This window comes from Protomyctophum parallelum, assembly GCF_964188405.1.
Source record: "Protomyctophum parallelum genome assembly, chromosome: 15".
NCBI lineage: Eukaryota > Metazoa > Chordata > Actinopteri > Myctophiformes > Myctophidae > Protomyctophum > Protomyctophum parallelum.
Window position 1 is genome coordinate 10,488,954 of NC_139710.1, and position 18,509 is coordinate 10,507,462.

The window sequence follows — 18,509 nt, forward strand, 5'->3', positions numbered from 1 at the left end:
ACCGTCTGTCCGTCCAACATTTTGGTCCCAAACGATAATCTCAAACTATTGGCTAGAGTGCCACAGATCTTGTTTGCTTTTGCTCTATCACCACACTTTGGCCAGTTTCCAGCTGGATGTAAGGAGCACCTTGGAAAAGATTGTCTGCTATGAATAAAACATCACGCGTACACGGTACACACAGCCAGGCACACATTAAAGTTGAATACCCAAAGTGACAAGTACAGGCCAAAACCAAAAATGCTGTGTCTCGCTGTGGCTCATGGAACATTAGGTTTTGTATTTGTTATACAATGTGTAATGAGTCGGGTCTATGCTTGCCCGCATAAGCAGTTCTGCTGCTGTGCTGTTGAATCCTGCATATACAGTACAAAGGATAGAATGCAATAAATGGATCGCCTTTGGAATGTTTGTGATTGCCTCCTTTTTAATTCAGTTGACTGGGTAGACAGACTGGTTGGGCTGGGAGCCCTGTGCAGCTGGAGAGTGGAGATAAGATGCTGGAGGTGGGGACATTCATTAGTGGTCACACACATCGCATTGGTGCTTTGTTCCCCTGGCCCCTGAAGGCCTGTGTTAGCTGCACGCCTGACTTTAAAGGCTCAGCACCACCCATCTTGTGTTGTCATCTTTAACTGGTTCTGTTTTGCTTATCTTAATGAAGGCTTACGCTAAATGTATCTGTAATTTTCTGTGGTTTAAAACACATAGACTGCCGATCCCGAGTGTCTTGAGATAATTTATGGTGTCTTTCCCAGTGGCGTTTCCAAGAATTACATTTTGGGCAGGCAAGAATTACATTTTGGTCAGGCAAGATGTGTTAATTGTCGTCCCCCCCCGCACACAATCAGTAGCACTAAAGGTTTTCAAAGAGATATACCTGCCAGACAGTAGGATACAAAGGCTGAAAGTTATGCATTTGCATTCGCTTTGGCTTATCGAGCATAGCGGCCCATGACATGTTTAAACAATCAAGACGAGGCGATCAAGAAATGCATCTAATCACCCATGCTGGCACAAATATGTCAGTCTAAAAGTGTATTGATACATGCCAACCAGCGCTGCACGGGTAAACAAAAATACATTTTTTTTTTTTGTAAAAGTAAAAATGTCAATTGCCTTCCACCTGTTAGAAAAGTACTGTATTTGAAGGCCCTGCTTAAAAGATAATGGTTATTTTCAGAAAGTATTGTTGTCTTCCGTCTTTCCACAAAATGACGCTCGATAGTGGGCTCGATAAGAACCCGGCTCGTTAAGCCTGATTGATAAGGTGCTCGTAATCAATATAAATCACACCCGTGTGCATTGAGGGGCGCTCTTACCGTCGTACATCATCATGACATGTTGGTTCTTTAATGTCCCTTTTATGCCCATATATGGAGAGATGTTATCTTCTGTGGCCTACTACTGGCATTCTGCACAAGAAGGCTCCGATGGGTCCAGTGGTTTGCAAGATTAGCTCCGGAAATACAGACTGACACAGAGACGAACAGACCCTATCCTATTCTAGACTGCTAGCCGTCCTGCAGAGTCACACCGTAAAAAAGGTGTGCTGGTGCAACCAAGTGAGAAATCACCAGTGCCACACTGCCACCAGTGGGAAAGTTAATCTAGAGCCCTGCTGAGCCTGCCTGTTGGGATTCACGTGGCCTGTTGGCAAAACATGACAGACTGTGACCGAGCGTTCAACAGTTGGCTCACGTCTTCCCAACTGAATACTCTGCTCTACACTATATGTAATGCTCTGCTTTTGGTGCCTTTTACCTCTTGTTCTCCCCAATTTTTAGTTTTTATGCCAAATGTTTTCCTCCCCACATACATTTGTGGTATTGGCAGTCACTGCTCGTCACCCTTTTTTTAAGATGTGTCCACATGCCTTCATAATTACACCTGTACGCAGCCCAGGACGTGTGGACACGTCTTTAGGTCCTTTATTGTATAAAATGCGGTCACTAAAATCCATTTTTTGACAGCGGCCGTAGCTAGGCAACGCCTTGCTCATCCGTCCCGGAGCTGTTTAGCTGCCATTCACTTCCTGGGTTATGGAAGTGTGACGATGTTCTGTCCTCATTTCTGACTTCAGAATGCATCTCGTTTGGAATATTAACCCGACCGCGAGTATCACAGCGAGTATCACAGCGCCTACTGTCGCCGTTGAAAAACCTTGTTTTCTCCAGAAAGGACATTCATTGCACAGATTTGGAGAGCAGCACATAGAGACACAAGGGGACTACAAATATCACACCCCCAAATGAGACAGGGGCCACACTTCTGATCCGTTAGAACTGTATACTGCAGGCCTGCCCATAGAAGTCCATTGAAATTCAACTGTAGTTCATATTAAAATAATATGAAATGAACTGAAGAGATTACATTAAGCTGTAATATGAATGTCAAAGCTGTGGTATTTGGCTTGGACTTGGCTTCTGGTCAACTATACTGCTAAAATAAGTATTCTTCACCACAGTCAACTGCTGTATACACTACCAGATCATTGTTTAAAGGGGCATTCCCTGGTAAAGTGTGCAAATTAGGCTAGATCTTAGTTTAGGCCGAGTGGACACAGACTGCTACGACGGGTAATCTGACAAAGCTCCCAACACTATGACTCCGACATATTCGTTGGATTGGCAGTGTGACGTAGATAGGTGTGACTCTGTCGCTCTAGTAATCTAAATGGTTACACCAAACATGTGGTGTTCTCATAGCTGAAGGGCAGTATTTCCTTTGGTCCAAAAGGGATGGAATGCCACCCTTGCTAGCCGACATGACCACATCCAGTTTGTCAAAGCAGGAATGGGCCACAGTTCCCAACTTCCCTGTGGTGGGCCTTATCCCTGAACATCAAGCTTATAACAAGTTCTGCTCCCCTTTGTCATTGAGCTCGAATCACCCATGTTCTGAAAGTTAGAATTAATAGTCTAGCCCCTTTTCCAGTTTCCACAATTCAGGCAGCCTGTCACCCCATCCATGACTTCGAGTTCGATGTGACATGACTCCATGAATTATTCAGGAGCCACTCTCTTGCTTCATCCCTGCCTGTCTGAACTTGCTGTCCTTCACTCAAAGCTGCTCTGTTGAGCAGCCAGGTCCATAATGACCTGCTGCTTCAAATTGTTACTGCTCCCAGAGCTTCCATAAAATGTATTCTTGTTAGGGATGCTCCGATCAATCGGTGGCCGATCGATCGTGGCCGATCACCGATCGATCGGATCGGATCGGCCGTGCAAAATCCACCGATCCGCGAAACCGATCAACAAAGCAAAAATCGGCGCAGTTTTACATCCAAAATAATGTGTCACTTTCTCGGTTCGGCACCGCTACTGGAGAAATATAGCGCTGTCGAAGGCAGCGCAACTAAAATCTCCCCCCCACACACCCCAGGGAGAGAGAGAGAAAAGAGAGACAGAGCGAGAGAGCACGCACGTCTTCACCCCAGTGAGGGAGGGGAGAGAGAGAGAGAGCGAGAGAGAGCACGCACGTCTTCACCACAGCGAGGGAGGGGGGAGAGAGAGAGAAAAGAGAGAGAGAGAGCACGCACGTCTTCACCCCAGCGAGGGAGGGAGACGGAGAGAAAGCTCCAGTCCAGTCATTACCTTTTTTCTCATTGACCAGCAGAAAAGTGAGCAAACTATAATCCTTGTGCCCTGATACAACTTTCTTGGAAATGTGCTGGTTGCCTGCAGTTGCAGGCAGCCAGCCAGTAAGATGAGCCTGTGCATTTCACGGTTTTCACCCTGTATAACTTGAACGCATAGGCAAGGCAATCAAGACCATTAATTAATGACAGCTGTGTAGGCGCGATGAGTCTAATGTTGTGTGTGTTACACCAAAAGTGGTGACCTGATTATATAGGTCACCTAGGTGACACACACGGCTTCTATACAATGCGTTGTCAACACATGCTGAGTTGACAAAGATTGACAGAAGACTGATAGTTTATCCTTTAGTAATTAGGCTGTGGAAGTATTCACACTACTTTAGTGTGGATTTATTGGTATTGTCAATTTAAGGAAAGGAGGAGGAGGTGGTGATCAAGCAGCTCCACAAGACCACAACGTTACATTGGTAGGCTCAAGGCTGCATTTTTTTCCCTTTTTTTTCTCTCGAGGGTGCATGGGATGATGGGAGCCCCTCCAGCAGGCTAGGGAGCCCCGCTCAGGTTAGCGGAAAATGACCGCGGGGCGCGGGTTGCCAGGTTTAAGTAAACCTGTAAAAAATAAATAAATAATAATAATAATAAAAATATTAAAGATCGGAATCGGAATCGGCCGATCTTTAAAAAAAAAGATTGGTGATCGGGATCGGCCCCCAAAAACGTGATCGGAGCATCCCTAATTCTTGTATTTCATTGCCTCACTATTTTTAGAGGTGGGCTGTCTTATGTAAAATAAGCCCATATACAGTACACACAAGTGTTGGCACAAACAAAAATAACAGAGCCTTGACCTCACCTTGCAGACTTGACTCTATGGGTAGAGATAGCGGTGGCGGTGGCTCAGGCGTATAGTGGACGGATGGGAACCGCAAGGTTCCCAGTTCGAACCCGGGCTCCCCCAGAGTTGGTGTCGAACTGTCCTTGAGCAAGACACTGAACCCCTAATTGCTCCCGATGTGCAGGTTGGTGCCTTGCATGGTTTCCTCTGTCATCGGTGTATGAATGTGTGTGTGAATGGGTGAATGTAATGCACAATCTATGTAAAGCGCCTTGGATAAAGGTGCTAAATGCACCATTTACCCTTAGAATGGCTAAAAGTGAACTTGAGAGGGAACTAGAAAAAGTGCCCTTCTGGGCACAGGTCTCCACCAGGTTATCCACAGATCCGTGCAGTTAGAGGTAAAAACACTTTTGGGCCAGTTATAGCGCCACCTTGAGGCTGAGTTGAAATTGTTCATGTGGCATTTCGTCCTCGGCCTAGTGGGAATGTGCGTGCACAATTTCAGGGAAATCACGCGATGTGTTCATGATTTGCAGCATTTTGTTTGAAACTGAGCACTCCTGTGAACTTTGGAAGCCAATCTTAACCAATCAGGATGGAGTCTGAGAAATCTGAAAGACCCGTTTCGTTGAATGGCTCTAGAGAGACTGTGTACTAATTTGCGTGATGTTTGGACAAAATCTGTAGGTGTACTGTGAAAAAACTTGTTTTGCACAAAGCGGCCTCCTGGTGGCGCTATAACAGGCCGTTCTGGAAAGTTTGGGGCAGAGGTTCATGGTTGGCATCCAGGGAGTGTGTGTGCAAAATTTGGCATCGACCGGGTTAACGGTGGCTGAGATTAGCTGGTCACGGACGGACGGACGGACGGACGGACGGACGGACGGACACACGGACACACGGACGGACGGACGGAGTGCAAAACATACTCTCCCCATGCCTTCGGCTGGTGGAGACAACTACTCATATCTCCTTTCCTATTCTCTTACCTGGATGTCTCCATCTCACAGGTGGCTGTTAAGAACAACATTGACGTATTCTACTTTAGCGCCCAGTATCCCATCAGCATGTTGTTTGTGGAGGATGGAAAGATGGGTGAGTATATTTGACCCTCCCCACCCTCTCTGTTTCTCTCTCCATTCAAAAGCGTCAAACCCTGTGATGTCAGCACACAACACTTACGTCAGTCTATTGAGTTGCCTTCCACCTGAGTGCACTTTATTATGATAGCACGTGCGTGCAATGCAGACGTTATGGTGTCTGCAGCACCTGCGTGTCGTTGCCACACACTTGCTCTCGGCTCACAAGGCAGTGGCACCACTGAAGAAGTTATTTGGTCTGGTTGACGCAATCTGGGGGAAATGTGTCTGTGGATGCCCCCCCCCCTCCATTCTCCAGATGGGGCCAGCAGCAGGGTGGCTGTCAGAGGCTGCAAACTAATGCTCTGGTACCAAAACCGTGGCAAGGAAGCCTAACTTTCAGCAACAAATTTACTTTTACTTCAACCGTCCCCTCATATAGTCTTACTTGTGCTATTTTTCTAATCCATCTAACAGCCTTTTTTGTCACCCCCCCCCACCCCCCCTGCCCCACCTCCCTTCCACAGAGAGGCAGGTGTTCCTGGCCACATGGAAAGACATTCCTAATGATAACGAGTCCCAGTTCCACATCAAAGACTGTCATCTGAACTCTGGTGAGGAGGTAGAAAATATGAAATGTGCAGGCGTAAAGGAAATTATTCAGTACCTCCACAACTCGTATTTTCTTCATTTCATAATAGATGGCTAGATGTGTCAGTGCCTGACCCGTATTGATGAAACAATTTGCATTTTATGCGAACTCATCATCTAGCATACCTGTTTACCTGTGATAATTTGGTGAGTGCCATATACACTGGAGGTGAAATTACTAATGACGGCTTTCGGCTTAATGGACATCTAACCACCCCCCAAATAGATTGAGTTTCCTCCAAGCGAACAAAGAGAGGGATTTAGAAGCCCATTCTGTCACAGTGACAAAGGCTTAGGATGGGTAGTTGATTCCAAATTAGAGCCTATACCTTTGCTATGCTGGTAGCCTGGATGGAGTGACCACCACAGCTGAATTTAATGAATGATTTATGAACAGTAACCTGGCAAGGTGCGGTGTCGGAAATGTCAGTTTCATCACAGAGCCATGAACCATGACAGAAGTCAGCCAGTCAAGCAGCGCGTGTGTTGACGAATGGACAGTAATGAAAGGAGCCAATACCATTTTTCCAGTCTGGGGGGTGAAAAGGAGATGGACATAAACTGTATTTCTATTACAGCTCTGATGTACTACATTGGTATTGTTTTCTCTGCTTGTCGTAGATGCCGCCTCAAACAAACTGCAGGGCAGCAATGTCTTCACTATCGCCAAACGTACAGTGGACGGCCAGGACATGCTGTACCAGTCTATGAAGCTCTCCAACGGCATCTGGGTGTTGGCTGAGCTGAAGGTGCAGGCAGGAAACCCAAATTACACGGTGAGCATAATTAACCTTGCAGTGGCAATTATAAACCAGTGCAGGCATGGCTGCATGGTGGTGATGAGTAGTAGTGATGGGGGAGGGAGTGGTATTTTCTTGTAAACAAATCAATCATAATAGTAGTCAATCACTTGCCACTTTGAATGGTTTATACTATTACTATACTACTATTATTATTATTATAATACTATTATATTATAGCTTTCCACTCACTCACTCAAATTCGCTCCATTTCCCTCATTGAATGTTCTAACAGAAATTGTCTAATCCTGATGTTTTGCATAATATAAATATATATGAATTATCGTTTCATTTACTTGAGCATAATATCATTTTTTGTTTATCAAATGGTAAGTAATAACATGCAAATGCATAGATGTCTGTCAAATAATAAGGTAACACTGTTGTGTATAGTCGTGACATGAACCATTTCCATGGTTACTGTCATCCTTGTAACTTTCCTCCCAGCTCGTTACTCGGTCTGCTTATTTTAGTATCCTCAGTCAGTACTGCTACTTAATTTTGTCAATAGGGCATGCAAACCTCGCACCTTTGGTATGCAAATGCGGGGGGGGGGGGGTTAAAGTTCTCCATCCTGGGGACAGATTTCCGTCCTGAGGATTTCATAGGGACCACTAATGAGATCAGTGTAGAGCCGCAAAAAAAATATTATTAAGGGGGTATATTGTGTACAGTGTAGAGATGGCCGTGGTGTGAATGACATGACTTGCTATCCTAGTCAAGTGATCAGGGGGGCAACAAAAAGTGCCAATCAGATCCTCATAATATTTTCTCCACGGCTTAATTAATAACAAGCGAGCGCCCATGTGTGCACGGAGGCTCTTTTACAGCCTCCGCTGCGACTGCGTTACGTTGAGTGGTAATGTTTGATGTTAACGAAGGGCCGTGTATGTGTATACTGGGGGGTGTGTGTGTGTGTGTGTTAGCAGCATAGCTTGTCTTTGTGATTAGTGCAATAGCTCTTGTGGTTTCACAACATGCCATCGTGGTGAACTAATGAACAATTACGCTGGATGTTTTGCAACCAATGTTTTTCAAGCCCTACAGTAAGTTCAAGATATGAGTATTTGAATTGATTGGCCAGACTAGGAATAATACAACAGAACTTCAAAAGCTGCTTCCATCCATGAAGCATGGATTGGCACACACAATCAGTAAAGGCAACTTTGGGAAAACACAATTTTTCCACGCCAAAACTTGGTGTGCACTGTGTGTGCCATGTTGTTCATTTTGTATGTGTTTTTCTCTTACACCGACCTTTATCCCTGTCTAGGACAGGGGTAGACCTTTATCCCTGTCTAGGACAGGGGTAGACCTTTATCCCTGTCTAGGACAGGGGTAGACCTTTATCCCTGTCTAGGACAGGGGTAGACCTTTATCCCTGTCTAGGACAGGGGTAGACCTTTATCCCTGTCTAGGACAGGGGTAGACCTTTATCCCTGTCTAGGACAGGGGTAGACCTTTATCCCTGTCTAGGACAGGGGTAGACCTTTATCCCTGTCTAGGACAGGGGTAGACCTTTATCCCTGTCTAGGACAGGGGTAGACCTTTATCCCTGTCTAGGACAGGGGTAGACCTTTATCCCTGTCTAGGACAGGGGTAGACCGATGCAAGTTTGGGTGGTTCCCCTTCCAAACTACCGTGCACAATTTTGAAGGTGTATACCTGTTCAACGGATAGGCATATATTCTACCCTAATAGACAGGGGGTACACGAGCACATGGCCGTTTATCTGTGCTCCTTCTCCTACCAAACCACACTGTTGGCACACTCCATGCAAAATAAAATCTGCACGCTCCCAGAATACATCTGCACTACATTGCATCCACGCAACACATATATTTACTGTACAAATATTACTTTTGTCAAACACACTGTTATTGCGCAACATTTCGCTGTGATGCAAATTGCATCACAACTTTCTCATTCCCCGGCACCTCCCCTTTTCACTGCACACAGACACATACACACGCACGTGCACACACACATACACAGGGCATAGCAGCACGTGCGCACACACATACACAGGGCGCAGCAGCACGGTACAACACAGTATGCTACAGTACAGTAACGTACAGTACAGTATGGAACAGTACAGCAACGTACAATACTGTAGGAGAAGAGAGCTGTACAGTACAGTGGAGTACAGTACAGTAGAGTGGAGTACAGTACAGTGGAGTACAGTAGAGTACAGTACAGTGGAATACAGTACAGTGGAGTACAGTAGAGTACAGTACAGTAGAGTACAGTACAGTGGAATACAGTACAGTACAGTGGAATACAGTACAGTTGAGTACAGTACAGTACAGTGGAGTACAGTACAGTACAGTGGAGTACAGTACAGTACAGTGGAGTACAGTACAGTACAGTGGAGTACAGTACAGTACAGTGGAGTAGAGTACAGTACAGTAGAGTACAGTACAGTAGAGTACAGTACAGTGGAGTACAGTACAGTGGAGTACAGTACAGTGGAGTACAGTACAGTGGAGTACAGTACAGTACAGTGCAGTACAGTGGAGTACAGTGGAGTACAGTACAGTGGAGTACAGTGGAGTACAGTACAGTGGAGTACAGTGGAGTACAGTACAGTGGAGTACAGTACAGTACAGTGGAGTACAGTACAGTATAGTGGTGCAACGGTTCAGTTAGACCACGGTTCGGTTCGAACCTCGGTATGGGGGCCACGGTTTCGGTTCGGTTTCGGTACAGTAAAAAAAATTACACCCGTGTGAAGTGACCCCCAGGAACGCGCCCAGGGGTCCGGGCCGGTTCCGGCGAGCCGCCCTGTGTCCGAAACAGTTGAGAAATGACAGAGTTACTGTGTGCCGGTCCCTCTTCTGTACCGTACTGTCACTGTACTGGCACACACGAAATCATCATATATATATACAGTTAATAATGTGTTAATGTTGTGTTTGTGTGTGTTGCGCACAGGTGGTGAAAAACAACCATGCTGTTTTCATGCTCATACCCAGCCAGCCAGCCAGGCAGTGGCTTGCACCATTCAAAATTTTTTATTTATAGCATTTTCTTTTCTTCTTTCTTTTTTTAGCATATATTATTTTATTAGGCCTTTCTGCCTTTTCATTATTTTAAAGGGGAAAAAAAACCTTATATTGCTATTTTAATGTGCCTCATTATTTTCAAGGGGAATAAAATGCACCTATGCGCTCACACGGGGCAGTAAGCACATGCAGGGAAGAGGAGAGTGCCTCCTGTGAGGGGAGGGATTCACACAGTGAATGCGTCGTGTCGCACAGAAAAATACAAACGTTTACAATAAGTCTACATGAGGATTTAAGTATATTATGCTTATATTATTAGAAGAAGGGCTTCTATCTACAGTCATGGATTGGACATGGAGTATTTTGTTGGGACTTTTCTGACGGAATTAATGTCCTGCTGCGGGTTGTTTTTGCTCTCAAACAGCGAGTGCAGATGCAGAATCAGATCTGAACAAACTTACAAAGACCGTGCTTAGAAGCCTGTTGGCGCGAGGTTACTCCGCTGTGTGTGTCTCTGTGTATGACGATCAATAATTATTCCAAGAACGACGTTTAAAGACGAGGGCTGGATTCTCCTCATCATGCCGTCTCTCTGTGTGTGTGTGTGTGTGTGTGTGTGTTTGTGTGTGTGTGTGTGTGTGTGTGTATAGGGGGTGGGCCGAGTGCTACACTTTATGTGACCGAAAGAGTGCTAGACTTCTTAGTAGGACGGTGTGTGACCGATAGAGTGCTAGACTTCTAAGTAGGCCGTTGTGTGACCGAGAAATACATTCTTCGCAGCTGTAAGAAATGAATTAATGCAAACCGAAATAGCGCGGTTCATTAGAGCGCATTGAACCGTGTATGCTGTACCGAACGGTTCGGTTTTAAACCGAAAACCGTTGCACCCCTAGTACAGTACAGTGGATTACAGTACAGCACAGCACAGTACAGTGGAGTACAGTAGAGTACAGCACAGTACACTACACTACGGTACACTACAGTGGAGTACAGTACAGTACAGTGGAGTACAGTACAGTACAGCGCAGAACAGGACAGTGCAGAGGACTATAGTATACTATTCCCGCTAGGTTGCCACAATTACGACATTCAAGCAACTTGGTATATAGAAACATTGCCGCTTTTAGATGTAAATAAAAACAAGCAAAACAAACAATATGGTCACTCAGCCAGGTTGCCAACTTTGCACTTTCCAAGCAACTGGATATATGAAAACATCATGGTTGCTATGTTTGCTTTTCCAAGTAAAAAGAAACAACAGAAAAACAGTTGAGTATCACCCTTCCGCTATTGCCTTCTTCCCATTTGCGACACGTGGCGCTAGGATGAGCGGGCCAAAGGCCCCCGGAATTCTAGTATATATATGTCTCCAATTGTGGCGATTCTTCATTTATAGAGTGTATGCGCATGCATAAAGTGAATGGCAAATCAAGTGGCAAAGTGAGTAGAAAAGTGAGTTTAACATTGTTTAACGTTGTTTAATGCAATCAAATAGGACTTTTCTGTTTGGATGTATGGGCTGTCAAGGTCAAAGTAGTTTTTTTGCCACTCAGTAGGTGTTTCTTCATAACTTCCAGGTATGATGATGATGTCTCGTGCATACTCTCTATTCAGGACATGGAGGTTGTTTTTGTTTGGGCAACATCTTTTTAATGCTTGCTTCAATTTCAGTCTCTTTATTATTAGTTTACTTTTAATTTGTTTTAATTATTATTTTTAAGCTCCTTTCTCTTCTTTGGTCTTATTCACAAAAGTTCGTTCCTTAGCTTAATGGATCTGGGAAGCTCATCCTAATTAACTTATTGATACCATCATAAGATGTAATTTGTTGACTTTAATGCACTCATCTGCTTATTGCCACTCTGTGCTTCTGTTCTGTCTGCTGCATGGCCCCATTTCTGTCTCTTGGCACAGCACATGGCCTTTTGTTGACACTAGCTATTTTTAGGGGCTGAACAAGTAAAATCCTGCCATTGCATGATTCCTGGATTCTCTTTGACCTGTGGCTGTAAAGGTTTCTCTTTTTAGAACAGACCGTCAAGTCTATCTGAGCTGGGGAGGTATATTAACTGGTATGGTGTTTGCTTTTGCTGACCGATCATTTTTTTCTTTTCTTTTCTCTTATTTTTAGGGTAGAGCATGTCTTGGCCTAATTCTCTAACATCACACTGTTTAATTTGGCTCTGCTCTCCCATGATTACACTATTTGTGTATCTACCTATTTTCAAGTACAGTGTCCTCATCTCACATCCCCTGTCCCCATGGCAACAATGTGACCAATGGTGTTATTTGATTTTCCCCATCACACCTCAGTTAATAATTGCAAGGGTTTGTGTCCAAGTGATGCATTTTCAACACAGAAATATACACCCCTTTCTGTCGCGATTCCATTTGCATACCCGCCTATATGCCAAGACACCAGACTTCACATTATTTTTTGTGTTTTGCTAACCTACTTATGATAGGCCAATTTCATGCTTGAAATATCTAGAACTTTAACCTAGTGACCTAGTAGATCATGATAAACCTACAAGTATTCTGTCTTAACTTGCACTTGAATCATGACTTTGTTGTGTTGTCTCCCCTTTCACTGTAATGTCTCTTCATTAAAAGTAGAAAGCTCACAGCCAACTAAAACTTGGTATAGGTGCAGGACAAAATCAACCTACATACAAATGGGGAAAAAGATTCTACACACTTAATTTGGCTCCCACAAATGTTATTACTGCAATGTGTCAATCAATTAACCACGGTCTTGGATCACATAAACTAACTACCTTTGCCTTTCTGTTTTTAGTTTTCCTGCAACTGCTCACATCCTGTGTGTGTGTGTGTGTGTGTGTGTGTGTGTGTGTGTTATATTGGTATGGCATAAGTGTTTAAACTTTTTTGTTTAAAGTATGCATTGCAGCTTACTGTTCTATTAGCTGTTCTATTATTTGCCTTTACCCACTTAGATATTATAAAGGCAATATTGGTGATTATTTATCAAATATGTTTTGTAAATAGTTAATGAAACATAGTACCCACAATATCATCACTATCTATAGGCTAGATATCGTGGCATTTGGCAAAATCGCATTCAGTCCAGCTATATAATTCAGGTGCAATATCCTGCACTTGCCACACTACCCAGGCCATTTTATTGGATGGGAAAATATAATTCTATACATACGTGAAAGCATCCTCGTTTTCTCACACTGCTGACAGGGGAACACTCGCCTGAATGTTGCTGCTAGCAGCATGCATTTGTAAAGAGGGCAGAGTTCATTGAGTCCAAGGAGCCTCACAATTGAACAATGCCAGAAGGTTAAGAATGTTGCATCTGAACACCGCTTCTTTTAGTTCTTGAGGATAGCCAATTAGCCATGGTCTTGCTGTTGTTGAATTCATTTTGTCCAACTCAGTCAGATTCTATTCAATCAGTCAGACTGACACCTCACATTGATAATGGACCCCCAGGTTATAGTTTAGTGAAGCATTTAGAGAATGGCTTGATTATAATCCTGCCGTCATGCTGTAATTGCAAGGCTTATGCATTTCTTGTAAAATATCCTGTTCCAGGCACTCGGGAATAGTGGCTGCTTCAGTATGAACACTACTTGAAAATCTTTTGACATGATTTATCAGATCCTGAAGCTACTCCCAGTTTGGAGTAACGTGTATATAGTGACTGTAGCTAGTAAAATTCTATAAATGTGTGGGTGTACAACGTTTTTTTTTTTTAATTGTATTCCTGTTTGTTTTATTTTTATTTGTATTATAATGTCCTATCATCTGTCTCTTAATGAGATTCATGAATCACGATTTTGAGTGTACTGTACCTTCTAAACCCATCCTCAATAAACTACATCTACAACAACTCCGCTCATTAAAATTCTATATGTCCACCTGCCCATACACAGCATGACCCTCCCCTGTCTCTTCTCTCTGTTCTCAGGTGTCTCTGAAATGCAGAGCTCCAGAGGTATCCCAGTGTGTGTTCCAGAGCTATGAGGCAGCGCTGAAGAACTGAATCACTCACAGACTAGAGTTACTAGAGAAGCATAAGGAGCAGCCCAAAGCTCTACCTTCCGTCTCCCAGATTTCTGGAACAAGTCCTGCCCTCACCCGATTTTTCAGACCCATAGACCATTATACTACCTTTCTCAAAACAGAAATCAATTCTGGTTGCTTGTAGCCTGGAGACCAGGTGTCTTCCTTTGGCATCCAGCTGCTTGATTGGAACATTTTAACAGTTTCTTGTTGGATTCTAATACTTTGCCCATCCATATTTCTAAGGCTGCAGAGGTTCGTGTGATGTCCCATGTCTAGCTTTATCCCATTCTCACGTATGAGGTTTTGATGTTTATATATTAAACACAATGTACAATTCAGTCTCAAATGTATCTGTCATATTGGCTAGTGCTACACCTGCATGATTTACAGACCCAGCCGTTTCTATGGCTTTCCTAGCTTGAGCCATTCTGGTTTGACCCCTTTTTTTTAAAGGGAAAGGAAGCCCCAATGTTTTGGAGAAGATTGTAAAATGAGATTTGTATTCCAATGAATGTCTTTGCTGCATGGTTATCTGTTTCTGATTACCTCCATCTTAGCAAACCGGCGTCTATTTATAGTCTGTAATCAGCAGTCAAATCACCACAGTCAGCATATTTATTTGGGGGATTTCAAATTAAAATATGACAGTACCAAGCTCCTGTTTCCTCACCTCGGCTGTTACCCAACCCTCATTCCCAAATCACCTGTTTAAATTGGAGTGCGTGTGTGTGTCTGGGTACAGGTTGAGACATTAAAGAATAATCTATATATGATCCTATTTTGTCTTATCTGTTGGACTTAACCTTATGTGATTTTGGGTTCTCATACCTTTTCAATTCTTTTTTGTTCAAATTCATTCCTTGTCACAGGTCATCTTGTGTGTTGTGTGCATGGGTTTAAGTGTGCATTTCTCCCTTTTGGTGTGGGTAATCTGAAGACTAGACAGAGACTGTCTTGTAATCATTCCATTTGTTTTTTGTTTGTAGCAAAATTAGTGTAAATCTGGCAATTGGGGTGAGAGTGGCAGATATGTAGTCATATCTGCTACAGTATGTGCTCTTTCTCACTTGGGGCCTCCTCTCTGCTAGCTTGATTCTTTTTCTTTTTTTTTGTTTCTGTCTTTTCACTGTAGCCTTCCATGCACCTCAGCCATCTGAGAACAATGCTTGGAGGTAAAAGACCCAAATGATGTTTGTCTTTATAGAAAGGATCTAACAGTCAACAGTGTTCAGTTTTATTTTCTGTCTTTTTATTAGACTGAAATCTCTTTGCCCAGTTCTGCAGGATGTATGCACTTACAGACGCCTTTTAGAGATGTGTGTGTGTGTGTGTGTGTGTGTGTGTGTGCACGCACGTGTGTGTTTGTTTGTCTGGAGGTCAGGTGGGTGGTGGTGGTTGATTCATGATGCTGGTGATGGAAAAATTCTGACTCGATTTTGTTGTGTGCATTTCATTTGAGCCAGAACTATTAAAAATCGGATATATTCACACAAGTCTAGTTTTTTCCATATGCATGCACATTGCACAGGATGTATGTTTATTAGACATGTGGACATCACAATCACATTGCCCCCTTTGCTGAAAAGGCACACGGCATTAGGACCAGAATCACCACTGGTAAGGTTTGTGTGGTTGCTCTACTAGAGCTCTAACGTAACTGGTCCGAAAACGGAGGTGAAACATTATATAAACATTTAAACTACTGGTATTTAAAAAAGATTTCTCGTCAATCATGAGAAAATAAAGTTAAAATACTACAGTGGTGGCATCAAAATGGGTATTGGTGGAGTCATAGCCGACTCTTATAGACGGCTATGTGTGTCCCTGGTTCTGTCAGTCCTAGCATGAAAATAGCGTGCACTGCTGGTCTCGGACAGGAACAAACTGCAGGTTGAAAAGACCCTCAGCTCTGAACTCGGTAGAATCTGCACCTGGCTCGCTGATAACAAACTATCCTTACACCTGGGAAAAACTGAATCCATCCTCTTCGGATCAAATAGTAATCTCAGCAAGGCAGATGGCTTCTTGGTTAGAGTGGGTGACAATATTATCACACGAAAAGATCAAATTACCTACCTAGGTTCCATCCTGGAGGCCAATCTTTCCGGTGATAAAATGGCCACCAACGTAATCAAAAAAGTCAATCAAAGAACAAGATTCCTTTACAGGATCTCCTCACTGGTCAGCAAAAACACCTTGAAGACCTTAACAGGAGCCCTCGTACAAGGTTTCTTTGACTATGCATCCACCTCTTGGTACCACAGCACCTCAAAGGCCCTTAAAACAAGGCTCCAGACCTCCCAAAACAAACTGGTCAGGCTCCTACTTGGCCTCACCCCCCGAACCCACCTCACCCCTGCCCACTTTGACAGGCTGGGATGGCTTAGGGTCGTCGACAGAGTACAGCATCTTGCAATGGGTCTGGTCCACAAGATTCGATACACCACCAAGATACCCATGTACTATACTTCCTTAATGTAAACGAAGTCCACACCCACAACACCAGAGGGAGTGCAACAAACCATGTACAACCCAGATTCGGCACAAACAAGGGACTAAATTATTTTCGCTCCTATGCCACCAAAATGTGGAACGCCCTACCAACAGTCATTAAGACATGTGAATACCTTGACTCCTTCAAAACCGCTCTCAAAGGGCACCGGATGGCTGCAATTCGAAACTGGCCTCTGTAAAATCTGAATCCCCCCACCCCACCCCCCCCCCCATTTCCCCTCACTGTATAATGTATCTTTTCCCTTTTTTGCTTCCTATATGATGAATTCCTGTTCTGTTCTTTAGCTACATAGAAATGTCTATTTGTATGTCTCTAAATGTTTGTATGTCTCTAAATGTTTTGATGAATTGAACAATGTGGACCCTGTTGTAAACAAGTGTAATGCTTAATTGGGTCGTCCACTCACAGTTAACAGTCTTTGTATTGAGTTTGTGCTTAAAATGTACTGTAAATTCTACAAACTGTTAATAAATATTTCAATCAATCAAAAAAAAAGCGTTTGTTCACCACCAAGTGTCACTTTCACACAGCCAGGGAGGAGGGTTTGTAAGTACAGTACAGTATGTACAGCACTGTACAGCACCATTCACTTCAGACGGGTCTGATGTTTATTCCCTGTAAGGTAATTTGGTAAAGCACTTAATGTAAATAATAAATATATACATGCATGCTATGATTGTTTCACACTTATATAGTGCCTTACATTATGGCCGCACGCCAATGGTCACACAGTAGCCTATATCCTCTGTGCGTCATTAATGGTAAATAACAGTGGCCGAGCTACGACCTACGAGTAGACCATTGTATTCCCATGTTATTGTGGTTAGCAGAGATTTCTCCCCATTGACCCTGACACACAAGTTGCCGCCACAAAGCTGTGTGTGTAGGTCTATACTGTGCATCACTATAGTGACATTTTAAATACATATAGCCCTGTGCTCTCATGAGCAGTGTTGGGCAGTAGTTAGTATAGGAATATATTACTGTAATATTATTACTTTATCAGTAACGAGTAAAGTAAGGTATTACTATGCCAAAACAGCCATATTATACCATTATACGTTTGTAAGAAATAGCACATATTGCATATTACTTTTTTGTTTTTGTTTTGTTGGCTGCCGTTTGAAAACATTACAGTTAAAAGTTTGAGAGAGATTGCTGTTTTATTATTTTTTAACCTTTTTGGAAGATTGGTGACTCTTATTCTTGATATTATTATTCAAAACAATTGGATTCAGTTCTAAAAGAAACTGACTAAACAGATTGTGTTGTATACGTGATACCTTTTTTGTGGGTGGGGTCAAAAGTAATATGTAATATTGTGTAATAGTCTTGATTCTAAGTAATATAATATTATTACTTTTTTAATGAGTAATATGTAATAAATAACATATTACTCTCTTGAGTCATATTGCCCGGGCCAACACTTCTCATGAGCCAGGGAGTTGGTTTTACAGCACTGCATTGTGACTTGAGCATCCTTCACGGCTTGGCATTGTAATTCAGCAGACTTTAGTTGGCTTTCTTCTCTCTTGAGCCAAAAGTGAAGTCTGAGTCTTATCCACTGCCGAAAGCATTCTGCTGAGTGACACTCGAAACGGTGAAGGTTTAACCAGGGTTTGTGTTGTGTCTGATAAACACTGTTCGAAATGTGTTCATGCTATCACTGTACAAATGTATTCTAGAAAGCTACAGCAGGTTTCCCTGTCAAAACAATGATCATCCGGTACTATGATTATATTTATGGATTTTTTTTTTTTAATCTAAAAACATGATGTTAATTGTTTAAGTCGGACCGAATTGTCAATGTGTACGATCAAGTGTAAGTGTGTTTATTACTGTGTTATGCATACAGTTAGACTGGTATTCACAACATTTAAATATTATACTATGAATTAGGTTTTGTCATTTTAATTCTGGCTGCAGCATAACTCAGAAGATGATAATTTGCGCTTTTTTTTAGTCATGACCTTGGAATCGAGAGC

The 18,509-nt window shown here is 43.0% G+C and overlaps 1 protein-coding gene across 4 annotated transcripts in view; it reads left to right on the forward strand.

Moving 5' to 3' along the window:
- ap1b1 (adaptor related protein complex 1 subunit beta 1) overlaps nt 1–15,187 on the forward strand; it is a 31,155-nt gene extending 15,968 nt beyond the window's left edge. For all 4 annotated transcript variants that reach the window (XM_083784593.1, XM_083784594.1, XM_083784595.1 and 1 more), the window contains 4 exons: nt 5,447–5,531; nt 6,043–6,129; nt 6,788–6,942; nt 13,912–15,187. In XM_083784593.1, coding sequence (XP_083640719.1) covers nt 5,447–5,531; nt 6,043–6,129; nt 6,788–6,942; nt 13,912–13,986 — 402 coding nt within the window. In that variant the 3' untranslated portion in view covers nt 13,987–15,187. The remainder of the gene's footprint in view (nt 1–5,446; nt 5,532–6,042; nt 6,130–6,787; nt 6,943–13,911) is intronic.
- The last annotated feature ends 3,322 nt before the right edge of the window (nt 15,188–18,509 follow it).